The 17,193-nt window shown below is 66.8% G+C and overlaps 1 protein-coding gene across 1 annotated transcript; it reads right to left on the bottom strand.

Moving 5' to 3' along the window:
• Positions 1-386: 386 nt before the first annotated feature.
• On the bottom strand, positions 387-17,159 carry ANO8 (anoctamin 8). Its single transcript, XM_053966040.1, has 17 exons — positions 17,051-17,159; positions 14,225-14,335; positions 13,137-13,269; positions 12,405-12,543; positions 11,739-11,835; positions 11,229-11,345; positions 10,673-10,800; positions 10,089-10,250; positions 9,205-9,357; positions 8,626-8,752; positions 8,485-8,540; positions 7,433-7,507; positions 5,742-6,392; positions 5,047-5,238; positions 3,170-3,301; positions 2,037-2,147; positions 387-1,049 (listed from the first exon to the last, which is right to left on the bottom strand). The coding sequence occupies exons 1-17, from the start codon at positions 17,148-17,150 to the stop codon at positions 387-389; spliced, it is 3,147 nt and encodes a 1,048-aa protein (XP_053822015.1). The 5' UTR covers positions 17,151-17,159.
• Between the last annotated feature and the right edge of the window lie 34 nt (positions 17,160-17,193).

Below are 17,193 nucleotides of genomic sequence, written 5' to 3'. Positions count from 1 at the left end.
CGGCGGCTCCGCGCGGCGGGGCCGGGGGGACCCGGGGGGACACAGCCCGGGGGACCGGGGGGACACGGCGGGACACAGCACAGAGCACCGGAGCGGAGCGCGGCCCCCGGGCCCGGCCCGGCCCCGCGGGCGAGCGGCGGCGAGAGGCTCCCGACGGCCACGGCCGCGCGCAGCAGGCACCGGGCGGCTCCCGGAACCGCCGGAACCGCCGGAGCCCCGCTCAGAACCGGGCACCGCCGCCCTCTTCCTCCTCCTCCTCCTCCTCCTCTCGGTTCTCCGGCTCCCCGTGCCCCCGGAGCTCCCGGAGCCCCGGTCAGAGCCGGGCACCGCCGCTCTCCTCCCCCGCCCGGCTCCTCCCGACCCCCCGGAACCCCCGGAGCCCCCGGTCAGAGCCGGGCACCGCCGCCCTCCTCCTCCGCCCTGTTCTCCGCTTCCTCCCGCGCCCCTTCCTCGTTGAGATGCGACTTCCCGGGCCCCGCGTCCGCCGAGGGCCCCGCCCGGGGCTGCGGGGACGCGCCGGCCGCGCCCCCGTTGGCCCCGAGCCCTTCGGACTTGCCGAAATTGAAGAGCTTGCCGGGGTTGAAGGGCTTGGTGGGCGACTGCACCTTCTCGGTGCCCGCGTCCCGCTTAGTCTCGGGCGATTTGAGGAATTTGAAGCTCAGGAACCCCGGCAGTTTGTTCTCGCTGCCCGTCGGCGACTGCGGCGACCTGGCGGCGGCGGTGCCGGCCGCGGCGGCGCCCCCGGACAGGAACTTGCCCTGCAGGGGGATGATCTGCTTCAGCTTCATCACGTTGTTGGTGGCCAGCAGCGAGCTGGGCCGCTTGGGTTTGTCGGGGCCGTGCGCGGAGGAGCCGCCGGAGCTTTTCCCTTTGGCCGGGCCCTTGTCGTGCGCCGGGTCCTGCCCGGTGGCCTCGGCCTTGGTGGCCTCGTCGCGGCCGGGGTCGCGCTCGCGGCGCGCCTGGAGCTCGGCGTGGCGCTGCCGCTCCTCCTCCTCGCGCTTGCGGCGCTGCTGCTGCTGGAAGTGGTGCTGGGCCTGCCGCTCGTGCTTCTGGGGACAGCGACGGGGACATCGAGGGGACACCGGGCGTGGGGCGCGGCCCGGGGACACCGAGGGGTCACAGACAGGGCACAGAGGCAGGGGACAGAGCCAGGGGACACCGGGCGTGGGGCACAGCCAGGGGACATCGAGGGGATACATCAAGGGGACATCGAGGGGACACAGCCAGGGGACATGGAGGGGACAGAGACAGGGGACACCAGGCGTGGATCATGGCCAGGGGACATTGAGGGGATACATCAAGGGGACACCGGGCGTGGGGCACGGCCAGGGGACACATCCAGGGGACGCTGGGCACGGGGACACCCCTGGGGCACATCGAGGGGACACGGGGCATGGGGACACCCCAGGAGGGCCACTGGCCGTGGGGACACCTCGGGGAGCACAGTGATCCTGGGGACACCTTGGGGACACCTTGGGGACCCTTGGGGATGCCTTGGGGACACCTTGGGGACCCTTGGGGATGCCTTGGGGACCCTTGGGGACACCTTGGGGACACTTTGGGGACCCTTGGGGACCCTTGGGGATGCCTTGGGGACGCCTTGGGGACCCTTGGGGATGCCTTGGGGACCCTTGGGGACACCTTGGGGACACTTTTGGGACCCTTGGGGACCCTTGGGGACACTTTGGGGACCCTTGGGGACACCTTGGGGACACTTTGGGGACCCTTGGGGACCCTTGGGGACACTTTGGGGACCCTTGGGGACCCTTGGGGACCCTTGGGGACACCTTGGGGACACTTTGGGGACCCTTGGGGACCCTTGGGGACACTTTGGGGATCCTTGGGGACCCTTGGGGACCCTTGGGGACACCTTGGGGACACTTTGGGGACCCTTGGGGACCCTTGGGGACACCTTGGGGACACTTTCGGGACCCTTGGGGACCCTTGGGGATGCCTTGGGGACCCTTGGGGACCCTTGGGGACACTTTGGGGACACCTTGGGGACACCTTGGGGACGCCATCCCGGCGGGACCCACCTTGAAGGCCTCGCGGCGCTGGTATTCCAGCTTGGCCATCTCCTCGGCCACCCAGGCGGGGATGTCGGGAATGGCCACCTGGATGACGTACTTGAGGAGCAGGGCGAAGTGCTGGGGACACACACAGGGGACACACCTGGGCATTCCCGGCATTCCCAAAATCCCATCCTTTCCGACCCAACTGGGGACCCCAGACCCCGGGGGGCCCCAATCCCGCCGACCCAACTGGGGACCCCAGACCCCGGGGGGTGACCCTGTGCTGACCCCAATCCTGCCACCCCAGACCCCGGGGTGACCCCAATCCCACCGACTCAACTGGAGACCCCAGACCCTGTGGTGACCCCAACTCCACTGACCCAATGGGGGACCCCAGACCCCAGGGTGACCCCAATCCTGCTGACCCCAGACCCCTGGGATGATCCCAATCCCACCGACCCAACTGGAGACCCCAGACCCTGGGGTGACCCAGGCTGACCCCAATCCCACCGACCCCAGACCCTTGGGATGACCCCAATCCCGCTGACCCAACTGGAGACCCCAGACCCCCGGGCTGACCTGGGCTGACCCAAATCCCACCGACCCCAGACCCCGGGGTGACCCCAATCCTGCTGACCCCAGACCCCCGGGGTGACCCCAATCCCACCGACCCCAGACCCCCGGGATGACCCCAATCCTGCCGACCCAACTGGAGACCCCAGACCCCTGGGCTGACCCGGGCTGACCCCAATCCCACCGACCCCAGACCCTTGGGATGACCCGAATCCCACTGACCCAACTGGAGACCCCAGACCCTGGGGTGACCCCAATCCCACCGACCCCAGACCCCCGGGCTGACCCCAATCCCACCAACCCCAGACCCCTGGGCTGACCCCAATCCCACCAACCCCAGACCCCTGGGGTGACCCCAATCCCACCGACCCCAGACCCTTGGGATGACCCGAATCCCACTGACCCAACTGGAGACCCCAGACCCCTGTGCTGACCCGGGGGGACCCCAATCCCACCGACCCAACTGGAGACCCCAGAACCCCGGGCTGACCCTGTGCTGACCCGCGGTGACCCCAGCCCCGCGGTGACCCCAGCCCCGCGGTGACCCCAGCCCCGCGGTGACCCCAGCCCCGCGGCCCCGCTACCTCCAGCACCACGACGGAGACGATGGCGCCCTCGGGGCTGAGCCAGGGGCAGAGGCGGCGCAGCTGCCCGCACTGCGCCAGCAGGTAGCAGTTCACCACGATGGCCAGCACGCCCATGGCCTCCATCACCTTCTGCGCTTAATGAATGCGTTCATTGGGGCGTTATTTGTGCGTTTATTAAAATGTCTTTTTTTTTTTTTTTTTTTTTTTTTTTTTTTTTTTTTTTTTGTGAGGCGGGGTTAGGAGAAACAGGTTTGAAGTTTTAAAAGGGCGTAAAGAAAAAAGCTTTTTTTGTAGTAATTAAAAGAAATTTGAATAGAGATTAAAATTTAAATATAAATATATCGGTTAAATATTTAAATAGAAATAGTAATTAATAGAGTAATAAGAATTAGAATAAAATTTAAATAGCAATAATATTTAATAGTAATAGTTAATAATATTATTTAATGGTGATAATATCTAATAATATTATTAATAAAATAAAATATAATTAATAATATATAATAATAAAATAATTGATAACACAGAGTTATAATTAATAATTATATTAAAAATTATATTTTAAAATCTATTAAATATTAATGTTCAATAATTATATTTTTAATGTGTGCCAGCTGTCCCCATGTCCTGCTGTCCGCACTGTCCCCATGTCCTCATGTCCCCGTGTCCCCACTGTGTCCCCGCTATCCCCACTGTCCCCATGTCCCCACTGTCCCCCCGTGTCCCTGTGTTCCCATGTCCCCACTGTGTCCTCACTGTCCCTGCTGTCCCTGTGTCCCCGCCATGTCTCCACTGTGTCCCCGCCGTGTCCCCACTGTCCCCATGTCCCCATGTCCCCACTGTCCCTGTGTCCCTGCTGTCCCCATGTCCCCACTGTCCCCATGTCCCCGCCGTGTCCCCTGTGCCCGGAGCCGTCCCCCCTGTCCCCATGTCCCTGCTGTCCCCGTGTCCCTGCTGTCCCCACTGTCCCCTGTGCCCGGAGCCATCCCCACTGTCCCCACTGTCCCTGCTGTCCCCATGTCCCCATGTCCCCACTGTCCCTGTGTCCCTGCTGTCCCCATGTCCCTGCTGTCCCCATGTCCCCATGTCCCCATGTCCCCACTGTCCCCTGTGCCCGGAGCCATCCCCACTGTCCCTGCTGTCCCCACTGTCCCCATGTCCCCATGTCCCCATGTCCCCACTGTCCCCCATGCCCGGTGCCATCCCCACTGTCCCTGTGTCCCTGCTGTCCCTGCTGTCCCCATGTCCCCATGTCCCCATGTCCCCATGTCCCTGCTGTCCCCATGTCCCCATGTCCCCATGTCCCCACTGTCCCCATGTCCCCATGTCCCCATGTCCCCATGTCCCTGCTGTCCCCATGTCCCCATGTCCCCATGTCCCCATGTCCCCACTGTCCCTGTGTCCCCGTGTCCCTGTGTCCCTGCTGTCCCCGCTGTCCCCATGTCCCCATGTCCCCATGTCCCCATGTCCCCATGTCCCTGCTGTCCCCATGTCCCCACTGTCCCCATGTCCCCATGTCCCTGCTGTCCCCATGTCCCCATGTCCCTGCTGTCCCCGCTGTCCCCATGTCCCCATGTCCCCATGTCCCCATGTCCCCGCTGTCCCCATGTCCCCATGTCCCCATGTCCCCATGTCCCCATGTCCCTGCTGTCCCCATGTCCCCACTGTCCCCATGTCCCCATGTCCCTGCTGTCCCCATGTCCCCATGTCCCCATGTCCCCATGTCCCCACTGTCCCTGTGTCCCCGTGTCCCTGTGTCCCTGCTGTCCCCGCTGTCCCCATGTCCCCATGTCCCCATGTCCCCATGTCCCTGCTGTCCCCATGTCCCCATGTCCCCATGTCCCCATGTCCCCCGTGCCCGGAGCCGTCCCCACCTGCCAGTGGCCGATGCTGGGCACGCGCTGGCCGAAGGGTCTCTGCAGCCCCGTGCAGAGCTTGAAGGCGTCGCTGCGGATCTCGATGACGTTGTTGAGCAGGGCGCAGGCGGCCGCCAGCGGGAAGGCCGAGGAGAAGAGCACCACGTAGCCAAACTGGATGAACATCTCCTGGTAGTCCTGGAAGGTGTCCTGAGGGGACAGCGGGGACACGGCCCGGGTCGGGAGGATCCCGGGGCGGGTCCTGGTGGGACACCCCGGGAAGGGACGCTCTGGGAGGCCACCAGACACGGGGACACCGCGGGGAGCCCTGGGGACACCCTGGGGGTCCTGATGGCCACGGGGACACCTCAGGAACCCCATGGACACCTCAGGTCCTGATGGCCACGGGGACACCTCAGGAGCCCCACAAGCCCTGGGGACACCCTCGGGGTCCTGATGGCCACGGGGACACCTCGGGAACCCCACAAGCCCTGGGGACACCCTGGGGGTCCTGATGGCCACGGGGACACTTTGGGAAGACCACCAGGTCCAGGGACACTTCGAGGAGGCCACCAGCCACAGGGACACCTCAGGGAACCCATGGGACACCTCAGGTCCTGATGGCCACGGGGACACCTCAGGAGCCCCAGGAACCCCCTGGGGAACCCAGCAGGTGCAGGGACAAGGGGACAAAGGGGACAAAAGCCACCCACCTCGTACTTCTTCATGCAGCTCTCCACCTCGGCCTGCGTCAGCTGCGTGGAGTAATCCTCCTCGGGGGGGTCAATCCACGAGGCGCGGTTGCGCTTCCTCCCTTCCTCCTCGCCCTCCTCCTCCTCCCTCCTCCTCCTCCTCGCCAGCACCGCCGGCTCCGCCGCCCTGCCGGGGCTGCCGGGCTGCGCTTCGGCCTCCTCCTCCTCCTCGCACAGCTCGAACACGGCCGCGGGGTCCATGCCCTTCTCCACCATGGTGGGGCTGCCCTCCTCCAGGAAGGGCTCGTCCTCGGGGCCAGCGGGCTCCGCCCGCCGCTCGCCACGCTCGATGAAGCTCACCTTCTTCAGCTTCAGCCCGCAGTCCAGCGCGCTCTCCTCCTCCGAGTCCGAGCCGCGCCGCTCTTCCTCCTCCTCCTCCTCCTCCTCGGGCACCCCGCAGCCCCCGTTCAGACATTTCTTCTCGCCGCGCGGCCCCTCCGGGGGGGCCCGCGGGGGTCGCCGCGGGGCGAGCAGGCAGAGCAGCGCGTGGGCGAGCTGCCGCAGGCCGCGCACGCTGAGGTCGCCGCGGCGGAGGCGCCGGTACAGGTGGGGCTGCGACACCTCCCGCACGTTCTGCAGGAACTGCCGCGTGATCAGCAGCGTGGCCAGCATCTGCGGGGACACGGTGGCCACGGTGTCACACCCCCCGCTCATGGCGCGTGTCCCCACGGCCTGGCCCCGCGGCGTTCCTGCCCCTCCTGTGCTGTCCCTGCTCCCCTTGTGCTGTCCCTGCTCCTCTCTGATGTCCCCGAGGTATCCCCGAGGTGTCCCTGCTCCTGTCTGATGTCCCCGAGGTGTCCCCACCCCTCCTGTGCTGTCCCTGCTCCTCTCTGATGTCCCCACCCCTCCTGTGGTGTCCCTGCTCCTCTCAAATGTCCCCACGGTGTCCCCGTGGTGTCCCTGCTCCTCTCTGATGTCCCCGAGGTGTCCCTGCTCCTCCTGTGGTGTCTCTGCTCCTCTCTGATGTCCCCACAGTGTCCCTGCTCCTCTCAAATTTCCCCACGGTGTCCCCGAGGTGTCCCCACCCCTCCTGTGCTGTCCCTGCTCCTCTCTGATGTCCCCGAGGTGTCCCCGAGGTGTCCCTGCCCCTCCTGTGGCGTCCCCACCCCTCCCTGTCGCCCCCACAGTGTCCCCTCTGCTGTCCTCCCCCCACCCATCGCTGACACCCCGATGGGGGTGTGGGGACACCTGGGGGGGGGCTGGGGACACCTGCGTCCCTCCCGTGTCCCCTGGCTGTCCCCTGGCTGTCCCCTGGCTGTCCCCTGGCTGTCCCCTGGCTGTCCCCTGGCTGTCCCCGCGCTCCTACTTTGGATACTCCCAGGGTCCAGCAAAAGCGCAGGAGGCGCCTGAGGAAGATGAGGGACAGGTGGAGGTGGAGGAGGATGGAGGGGAGCAGAGCCTCCCGGAGCTGCCGCGCGAGGCTCTGCGACAGGGACAGGATGAGCAGGAGCTGCGGAAGGGACACGAGGGACACAAGGGACAACACGGCCACACCACACAGGGACACAGAGACGCGCCGTGAGCCGCCGCGCCGGGGACACGCGGGGACACGCGGGGGATGCGCTGGTGGTGGAGAGGGGTGGAGGGGTGCTGGGGACACTCTGGGGACACTCTGGGGACACCGGGCCCCCCCCCCGGCAGGGTCCCCTCACCTCCTTGAGGCGCTCCATGTCCTTGAGGTAGAATCCGATGTAGAAAAGGCTCAGGTAGGAATTGACGAACTGGAACTGGCGGGGACAGCGGGGTGGCACCTCGGTCACCTCGGTGTCCCCTCAGCGCCGCCAGAAACCTTCTGCTTCCCTCCGGGTCCCCTCCGTGTCCCCTCCGTGACATCTCCAGCCCCACCTGTCACCTCTGCAGCTGCCAGGACCCCTCGGGTCCCCTCTGTCCCTCCTGGAGCTCTCTGGTCCCCTCTGAGCCACTGGGACCCCTCGGGTCCCCCCCAGTGCCCCGTGTCCCCCGCGTCCCCTGTGTCCCCGTGTCCCCGTGTCCCCTGTGTCCCCCGTGTCCTCCGTGTCCTCCGTGTCCCCTGTGTCCCCGTGTCCCCCGTGTCCCCTGTGTCCCCCGTGTCCTCCGTGTCCTCCGTGTCCCCTGTGTTCCCCCAGTGTCCCCTGTGTCCCCCGTGTCCCCTGTGTCCCCTGTGTTCCCCCAGTGTCCCCTGTGTCCCCTGTGTCCCCTGTGTCCCCTGTGTCCCCCAGTGTCCTCCATGTCCTCCGTGTCCCCTGTGTCCCCTGTGTCCCCCGTGTCCCCTGTGTCCCCCCAGCAAGAGCTGCCAGGACCACTCCAGTCACCCCCAAGTCTCCTGTGTCCCCATGTCCCTCCTTGTCTCCCGTGTCCCCCTTGTCCCCCATGTCCCTCCGTGTCCCCAGTCCGCCCAGTGCCCCCCCTTGTCCCCTGTGTCCCCTGTGTCCCCCCAGTGTCCCCCCAGTGTCCCCAGTCCCCCCAGTGCCCCCCCTCGTCCCCTGTGTCCCCTGTGTCCCCTGTGTCCCCCCAGTGTCCCCCAGTGTCCCCAGTCCCCCCAGTGCCCCCCCTCGTGCCCTGTGTCCCCAGTGTCCCCCCAGTGTCCCCAGTCCCCCCAGTGCCCCCCCTCGTCCCCTGTGTCCCCTGTGTCCCCCCAGTGTCCCCCAGTGTCCCCAGTCCCCCCAGTGCCCCCCCTCGTCCCCTGTGTCCCCAGTGTCCCCCCAGTGTCCCCGTGTCCCCTCACCAGGACGATTTTGATGATCAGGTGTTTCTCGTAGGCGCTCTGCAGCCGGTAATTCTCTGCAGGGCACGGGGGGGGGGGGGGTCAGGGGGGCTGGGAGGGTCCCAGGGCCACCCCAGGGCCACCCCAGGGTCCCCAGCGCACCCATGTCATTGAGCCACAAGGCCACTTTCTTGTAGAGCTCGTCACAGGCGGTGACAATGACGGCCAGGATGATTTTGGGCAGGAAGCGAAGGACGCGCGGCAGCTCCTGAACGCTCAGCACGAACTCCTGAGGGGACAGGGACAGGGACAGGGACGGGGATGGGACAGGGACAGGGATGGGACAGGGATGGGACAGGGACAGGGACAGGGACGGGGATGGGACAGGGACAGGGACAGGGACAGGGATGGGACAGGGACAGGGATGGGACAGGGACAGGGACAGGGACGGGGATGGGACAGGGACAGGGACAGGGATGGGACAGGGACAGGGACGGGGATGGGACAGGGACAGGGACAGGGACAGGGATGGGACAGGGACAGGGATGGGACAGGGACAGGGACGGGGACAGGGATGGGACAGGGACAGGGACAGGGACAGGGATGGGACAGGGACAGGGACAGGGATGGGACAGGGGACAGGGACAGGGAGACAATCAGGGACACGTCAGGATCAGGAGCAGCACCAGGGGCAGGAGCAGGGGCAGTGCCACCGTCCCTGTCCCCAGGGCGGGGCCGCACCTGGAGCTGGAAGCAGCCGAGCATGAGGAGGAAGACGAGGGTGAGGCAGGCGAGGCACACGGGGAGGCTGACGAGGCTCTGGAACAGGAGGCGCTTCCAGGGCGGGTAGTAGAACTCCTCGGCGCTGGTCACGGGGCTGATCCGCTTCACCCCCTGCGGGGACAGCGCCCGTGGCACCCCCAGAGCCAGGGACACCCCCCAGCACGGGCTGGCAGCTGAACCCCCTCGGGATGGGGTCTGGGGGCCTTCCCCAGGGATGGGATACCCCAGAAGGCGTGGGATACCCCAAAAGGGGTGGGATACCCCAAAAGGGATGGGATCATACAAAAGGGATGGGATCATCCAAAAAGGATGGGATACCCCAGAAGGAATGGGATCCCCCAAAAGGGGTGGGATACCCCAGAAGGGGTGGGATACCCCAAAAGGGATGGGATCATACAAAAGGGATGGGATACCCCAAAAGGGGTGGGATACTCCAGAAGGGATGGGATACCCCAAAAGGAATGGGATACCCCAAAAGGGATGGGATACCCCAAAAGGAATGGGATACCCCAAATGAAATGGGATCATCCAAAAGGGATGGGGTACCCCAAAAGGAATGGGATACCCCAAAAGGGATGGGATACTCCAGAAGGGATGGGATACCCCAAAAGGGATGGGATCATACAAAAGGGATGGGATACTCCAAAAGGGATGGGATCATCCAAAAAGAGTGGGGTCATCCAAAAGGAATGGGACCTCCCTGAAGGGATGGGATCCCCCAAGGAATGGCACCCCTCCCAAGGAATGGGATCCCCCAAAAGGGACAGAACCCCCCGTGGAAAGGGACCCCCTCATGGATTGGGACCCCTCCCAAGGGACGGGACCCCCCCCCGGTGTCTGACCCGGAACTGGGGCCGGGGCTCCTCCAGGGACTCCGCGGGCGTGTCCAGCGTCCCCCACTTGTAGGCGAACTCGGCGCCGCGGCGCTTCCACTCCTCCAGGAACAGCGTGGCCCAGACGACGTTGAAGATGGCGAAGACCACGCAGGAGATGTCCTGGCTGGTCTGGGGGACAGACGGCACCAACTGCAGCGGGGTTGGTCCCCTCCCGGCCCCGACAGCCCCCAGATCCTGCCCTGGGGGGTTGGGAGCGACCCCCCAGGCCAGAGGGAATGGCTGGCGTGGGGGATTGAGGGAAAAGTGGGAGGAAGAGGGAGGGAATCCCTCAGGGAAGGAGGGAAACCCCACAAGGAGAGATGGAAACCTGCAAGGAGAGATGGAAAACCCCAAAAGGAGGGATGAAAACCCCACTAAGGGAAGAAAAACCCACAAGGAGTGATGGAAACCCCAGGGAAGGATGGGAACCCCAAGAGGGGATGAAAACCCTTAAAGGAGTTTGGAAACCCTCACAGAAGGTTGGAACCCCCAAGAGGGGATGACAACCCTCCAGGAAGGTTGGGGAGCCCCCGTGACCCCAAAGGCCCCACCTGGTCGCTGTCGGTGAAGGTGTAGAGGATGGAGCCGAACACGGCCGGGTACACCATGGCCGAGGTGTAGAAGCCCAGCCAGGCGAAGTACATGGCAATCTTCACCCCAAAATAGTCACAGATGTCATCTGGGCGGGGCACAGGGGACATCAGCGGGGCCGGGACCCCAAAACCCCGCTGGGGTCACCCCAAATTGGACCCCAAAAACCCCGCTGGGGTCACCCCAAATCTCACTGAGGGGCTGGGAGCCCAAAAATCCCGCTGGGGTCACCCCAAATCTCACTGAGGGGCTGGGAGCCCAAAAATCCCGCTGGGGTCACCCCAAATCTCACCGCGGGGCTGGGAGCCCAAAAATCCCGTTGGGATCACCCCAAATGGGACCCCAAAATCCCTGCTGGGGTCACCCCAAAGCCTCTGGTACCCCAAATCCCCCCCAGAGCTCACTGAGGGGCTGGGAGCCCAAAAATCCCGTTGGGATCACCCCAAATGGGACCCCTAAAACCCTTCTGGGGTCACCCCCAAGCCTCTGGGACCCCAAATCCCCCCCAGGCCTCACCGAGGGGCTGCGCCTCGCACACCGCCTGCACCCAGGACTTCATCAGGCGCTTGAGGATCCTCTGCTCGTGCAGCGGGAACAGCTGCTGGATCACCCCCCGTGCCGCCAGCTCCGGGACTGGCACCGGGGACACGGCGTCAGGGACACGGGGACACGGCCCGGGCTCCCCGCTGCCACCCCGCCAGGCCCCGGTGTGGGGGGAGTAGGGGTGGGGACAGCGGGGACAGCGGGGACAGCTCCGCGCCCACCATGATCCCTGCCCAGCCCACGGGCCCAGGGGTGGGGACACGGGGGTCAGGGACAGAGGGGACACGGCCAGACCCCCCAGGACCCCACTGCCACCCCGCATGGCCCTGGGGTGGCGGGGCTGGGACGGGGACAGTGGGGCCCGCGGGAGCTCTGTGCCCGCCGTGACCCCACAGTGGCAGTGCCACCGGGAGCCACCGGGTGCCACCGGGTGCCACTGGGTGCCACCGGGAGCCACCGGGTGCCACCGGGTGCCACACTCACTGATGGGCTGTCCCTCGAGGAAGTGGATGTTGTGCAGGGACTCGCCCTGCTTGGCCCGCAGGTTCTCCAGCCAGTAGCGGATGATGCTCTGCCGCTCCTGCGCGGGACACGCCGCCATTGGCCCTGGCCCTGTCCCTGTCCTTGTCCCCTCCCCGGCCCTGGCCCTGGCCCTGGCCCTGGCCCTGGCCCTGTCCCCAGCGCTGGGGGTGGCTGGATCCTCACCCAGCCTCCCCAGACCCGCATGTCCCGCATCCCCATAATCCCATATACTTGTATCCCATACCCAATGTCCCCATAATCCCATATCCCCACATCCCACACCCCACAGCCCATACCCTGTACCCCACACCCTATATCCCATATCCCATATCCCATATCCCACATCCCACACCCTATATCCCATACCCTACACCCCACACCCCATATCCCACACCCCACACCCCACACCCCATACCTATATCCCATACCCTACACCCCACACCCCATATCCCACACCCCACAACCCGTACACTATATCCCATATCCCACACCCCACATCCAATATCCCATATCCCACACCCCACACCCCACACCCTTACCCCACACCCCATATCTCACACCCTATATCCCACACCCCATATCCCACACCCCACACCCCAGACCCTTACCCCACACCCCGCGCCCCACCTGGGAGCTGAAGAAGCCGAGCTCGTTCTCGATGTTCTCGTAGATGTAATCCTCCTCGCAGGAGAAGCCGCGCATGCCGCCCCCGAACTCCGCCTTCACCGGCTTCCGCAGCCCCATCTCGTCCGCCCCGCGCAGCAAACTGCGGCCACAGCGGTGGGGACAGCGTTGGGGACAGCGGTGAGGACAGCATTGGGGACAGCGGTGGGGACAGCGGTGGGGACACAGTTGGGGACAGCGTTGGGGATGGAGTTGGGGACAGCATTGGGGACAGCATTGGGGACGGTGTTGGGGACGGCATTGGGGATGGAGTTGGGGACGGCGTTGGGGACAGTGTTGGGGACAGCATTGGGGACAGCGTTGGGGACAGCATTGGGGACAGTGTTGGGGACGGTGTTGGGAACAGCATTGGGGACAGCGTTGGGGACGGCGTTGGGGACAGCGTTGGGGACAGCATTGGGGACAGCGTTGGGGACAGCATTGGGGACAGCGTTGGGGACAGCATTGGGGACGGTGTTGGGGATGGCATTGGGGATGGAGTTGGGGACGGCGTTGGGGACAGTGTTGGGGACAGCATTGGGGACAGCGTTGGGGACGGCATTGGGGATGGAGTTGGGGACAGCGTTGGGGACAGTGTTGGGGACGACGCTGAGGACAGTGTTGGGGACGGCGTTGAGGACGGCGTTGGGGACACGCCGGGGGCGCAGCGGGGGCGCGGCGGGGACGGGCACGCACCTCTCGTAGGTGGCGGTGACGAAGAAGGCGTAGACGCGCGTGTGCCGGTGGTGCCGCACCTGCACGATCAGCTCGGGGATGCCCAGGCGGATGTGGTTCAGCAGCCACAGCAGCGTGTGGTCATCCGTGCTGTCTGCGGGGACAGCGGCGCCCGTGTCCCGCCACGCGTCCCTGGCCCGGTCCCCAAACCCCCCAGGTGTCCCTGTCCCAGTCCCCAAATCCCCCAGGTGTGCCTGTCCTGGTCCCCAAACCCCCCAGGTGTCCCTGTCCTGGTCCCCAAACCCCCCAGGTGTCCCTGTCCCAGTCCTCAAACCCCCAGGTGTCCCTGTCCAAGTTCCCAAACCCCCCAGGTGTCCCTGTCCTGGTCCCCAAACCCCCCAGGTGTCCCTGTCCCAGTCCTCACCCATCCCCATGTCCCTCATCCTGGTCCCCAACCATCCACACATTCCCCATCCCTTCCCACACCCCCATCCCCCCTCGCATCCCTCGTTCTTCCCAACATCCCACGTCCCCATCCCCCCCATCCCCCACCCCCCCCACCCCCGCTGCCACCTCCGGGGCTCTCCCCACCATCCCCACCCCCTCCTGCCTCGGCTATCCCGGATTTTCCCGGGTACATCCCGTCCCCAATTCCCCAATCACATCCCTATCCCGGATTTCCTGGTTCCACCCCATCCCGATCCCAGTTTTCCTGACCATATCCCAGTCCCGGTTTTCCCGGTCACACCCCACCCCGATCCCGGATTTCCCGGTTCCACCCAATCCCAATCCCGGTTTTCCCGGTCACATCCTGATCCCGGTTTTCCCGGGCCCACCCCTATCCCGATTTTCCTGGTCCCACCTCCTCCCGATCCCGGTTTTCCCGGTTACATCTCGATCCCGGTTCTCCCGGTCCCTCCCCACCCCGGTCCCGGTTCTCCCGGTCCCTCCCCATCCCAATCCCGGTTCTCCCGGTCCCTCCCCACCCCGGTCCCGGATTTCCCGGTCCCTCCCCACCCCGGTCCCGGTTTCCCGGTCCCTCCCCATCCCGGTCCCGGTTCTCCCGGTCCCTCCCCACCCCGGTCCCGGTTTCCCGGGCCCGTCCCTACCCGGGAATGTCATGAGCACGTCGCAGTTCTCCGTGGGCACCGTTTTCATCCAGGCCTTGTGGGACATGATGTAGCGCCCGGCCTGGAGCAGCCGCTTCCCGAAGAGTTTATCTGCCGGGGGGAGGCCGGGAAGGGATCAAAATCCGCGGGGAGCGGATCCCAAACGGCCCCGGAGCCCCGGGATGGCCTCGGGCTGTCCCCAGCCCGGGCTGTCGCCAACCCGGCCACGGCACGGGTCACGGCGGTGCCACCGCCCCGGCATCGGATTTCTCCCGCGGCAGCTGCCAAAACCGGCCCCGACAGCTGCGGGAGCGGCGGCCAGCGCGTCCCGCCGCCCCCGCCGGTGCCGAATGTCCCCTCGGAGCGTCCCCGAGGGCTCTCACCTCCTCCCGCTGCCCCTCGGCGGGGCCGGAGAACCGCAGGAAAGCCGGGGATTGGGAAAAAAAAAAAAAAAAAAAAAAAAGCAGCCGGTCTCCATGGAAACCCGGCGGGCCCCGCGCCGCCGCGCCGGGCTGCGCTGGGGACGGTCCCCAGAGCCCCCCGGGCCGCGGTGGCACCGAGGGGACACGGCCACACGGCCGCCGCCCCGCCCTGGGGTGGCCGCGCCGCTGGGACGCGCCGTCGCCGTGCCCGGTGTCCCCAAAGCGCCTCCCGGGAAGGGTGGGGACGGGTGGGGACGGGGATCCCAAAAAATCCACCCGGGGCTGGCGGGGACGGAGGGATGGGGGTCCCCGGTGGCGTGGGGACCCCGTTTGTCGCTTCCCTGCCTCAGTGTCCCCTCGTGCCTCAGTGTCCCCTCGTGCCTCAGTGTCCCCTCCTCGGCCGGGAAGGGCTGGGAAGGGCTCGGGGTGCCGGAAACCGCCCGGGAAAACAGGAAATGCCGGAGCTGCTGATGCCAGGGAAGGCACCCCAAAGCCGGGCACCTCCCGGGAGCCTCCGCTGGGACCCCCCGAACTCCGCGCCCTGCTGGGCTCTGAAAGGCTGCGCTGTCCCCGAGCCGCGGGTGGCACTTGGGGACAGCGCCAGGCTGCCACCCCCGCTGTGGCACCGGTCCGGCACGGCCGGGTCCTGCCCTGGGGTGAGGGACAACGGGGTGCCAGGCTGCCGGGGGGTGGAGGTTTGGGGGTGCTTGGGTGTTGGGGTGCCAGGGTGTTACAGTGCAGGGCTCTTTGGGGGGACAGGGGTGGGATGCCAGGGGGTCAGGGTATCAGGGTACTGGGGTGCCCGAGTGCCTGGGTGTTGGGGTAGCAGGGTGCCAAGGTGCCAGGGTGCAGGGGGGCTGAGGTATTGGGGTGTCAGGGTGTTGGGGTACAGGCGCAGCCGGGTTTTGGGGTATTGGGGTGCAGGGGTACTATGGTGTTGGGGTACAGGGGTAGCTGGGTGTCGGGGTGTTGGGGTGTCAGGGTGCCAGTGTTTTAGGGTGCAGGTATTTCAGGGTGCCACTGTTTCAGGGTGCCAATGTTTTAGGGCACAGGTATTTCAGGGTGCCACTGTTTCAGGGTGCCAGTGTTTCAGGGTGCCACTGTTTTAGGGTGCAGGTATTTCAGGGTGCAGGTATTTCAGGGTGCCACTGTTTTAGGGTGCAGGTATTTCAGGGTGCCAGTGTTTTAGGGTGCCAGTGTTTCAGGGTGCCAGGCCATTGGGATACCAGGCTGCAGGGCTACCAGGGTGCCCGGCGGGCACAGGGCGCTGGCGGCGGTGGCCGTGCCACCCCGGCCGGGTGACGCCGGCTGAGCTCACCCACCCTGCATTATTTATGCCCTGCCCGCAGCGGTGCCACCCGGCGCGGGCGGTGGCTGCGGGGCCCGGCCACGGCCACCCGCGACACTGCCACCCGCGTGGGGCAATGCCCGCCCCGGGGGCACAGACCCGGGGCCGGGGGGGCTTTCCCTGCCCAAGGTCATGGGAAATGGGGGGGTCCCCAGCGCCCCCAGGCTGGCCGGGCATGGCGGGGGTGACCGCCACCCTCACCCCGCAGTCCCCGCAGCCCCTCGCGACACGCGGTGCCACCACCGAAGTGGCCCGGAGGGACCCCCCGCTCGCCGCCTTTTGTCGCCGGCCGTGCCGCTCACCTTGGCTCCCGGGCTAAGGTCACCGGAGGTGCGGCGTGCCGGGACCGCCGCTGCCCGGGAGCGAGCGCCGTCCCCGGGGGGGGGGGGGGGGGCACGAAGTGGGTCACCCACCCGCCGCCAGGAGCCCCGCTCGGTGGCACGGCTGCCACCAGGCCCTGCCACCCCCCCACCCCGAGCGGGGGATGTCACCTGGCCCGGCGCCACGCGGGGGAGGCGACCCCAACGACAGCGCGGGGACAGCGACACAAAGGCTGCGAGCTGCGCCACCCCCCTGCCGTGCTGGGGGGGGGGGGGGGGCACGGGCCTGGCAAGGGGTGGGGGGGGGGCAAAACACCTTTCAAGGGGCGGGGGGGACACCGGGGATGCTGGGGATGTCACCGGTGGGGGGGGGGGGGGACACGGAGCCCGCTGCCAGCCCCATCCCGGGGGGCTCGGGGCTGGGGGGGGGGGGGGGGTTGGTGACACAAAATCAGCCGCGGCCACCAGAGAGGCACAGACCCCCCCCCCCCACCATGAGGCGGGACCCCCACGGGTGGGTGGGTGGGGGGGGGGAGCTCGGAGCCGTCCCGGTACCGGGGGGATGCTCCGAGCTCCACCGGCAGCCCCGACCCCCGGGGAGCCGCATCCCGGCCCGCATCCGCAGCGAGCCGCATCCCGGCCCTCCCCGTGCCGCCCCCCCGCTCCGCCCCGGCTCTCCCGCCGCTTCCCGCAGCCCCCCCGCACCGCCCGGTTCCCCGTACCCGGTTCCCCGTACCCAGCACTCCGGTGGGGGCCGCCGGTTCCGCTCGCTCCTCCGCGGCCGGGGCCCGCCGGGGCCGCTCTCCGTCCTGCGCCGCGGCCGGCGGCTCGGGCATGGTGCGGGGCTCGGCGGCGGCGGCCGGTGCATGGGGCCGCCGG

The sequence above is a fragment of the Vidua chalybeata genome, chromosome 27, assembly GCF_026979565.1.
Source record: "Vidua chalybeata isolate OUT-0048 chromosome 27, bVidCha1 merged haplotype, whole genome shotgun sequence".
NCBI lineage: Eukaryota > Metazoa > Chordata > Aves > Passeriformes > Viduidae > Vidua > Vidua chalybeata.
This window is presented reverse-complemented; position numbering and strand designations above follow the sequence as displayed.

Coding starts and splice junctions, on each gene's coding strand:
- ANO8 (XM_053966040.1), bottom strand. CDS start 17,150: ATGCCCGAGCCGCCGGCCGCGGCGCAGGACGGAGAGCGGCCCCGGCGG. Junction 8,541..8,625: donor CTTGTGGCTCAATGACATGG/GTGCGCTGGGGA, acceptor CGTGCCCTGCAG/AGAATTACCGGCTGCAGAGC. Junction 5,239..5,741: donor GCTGCATGAAGAAGTACGAG/GTGGGTGGCTTT, acceptor CTGTCCCCTCAG/GACACCTTCCAGGACTACCA.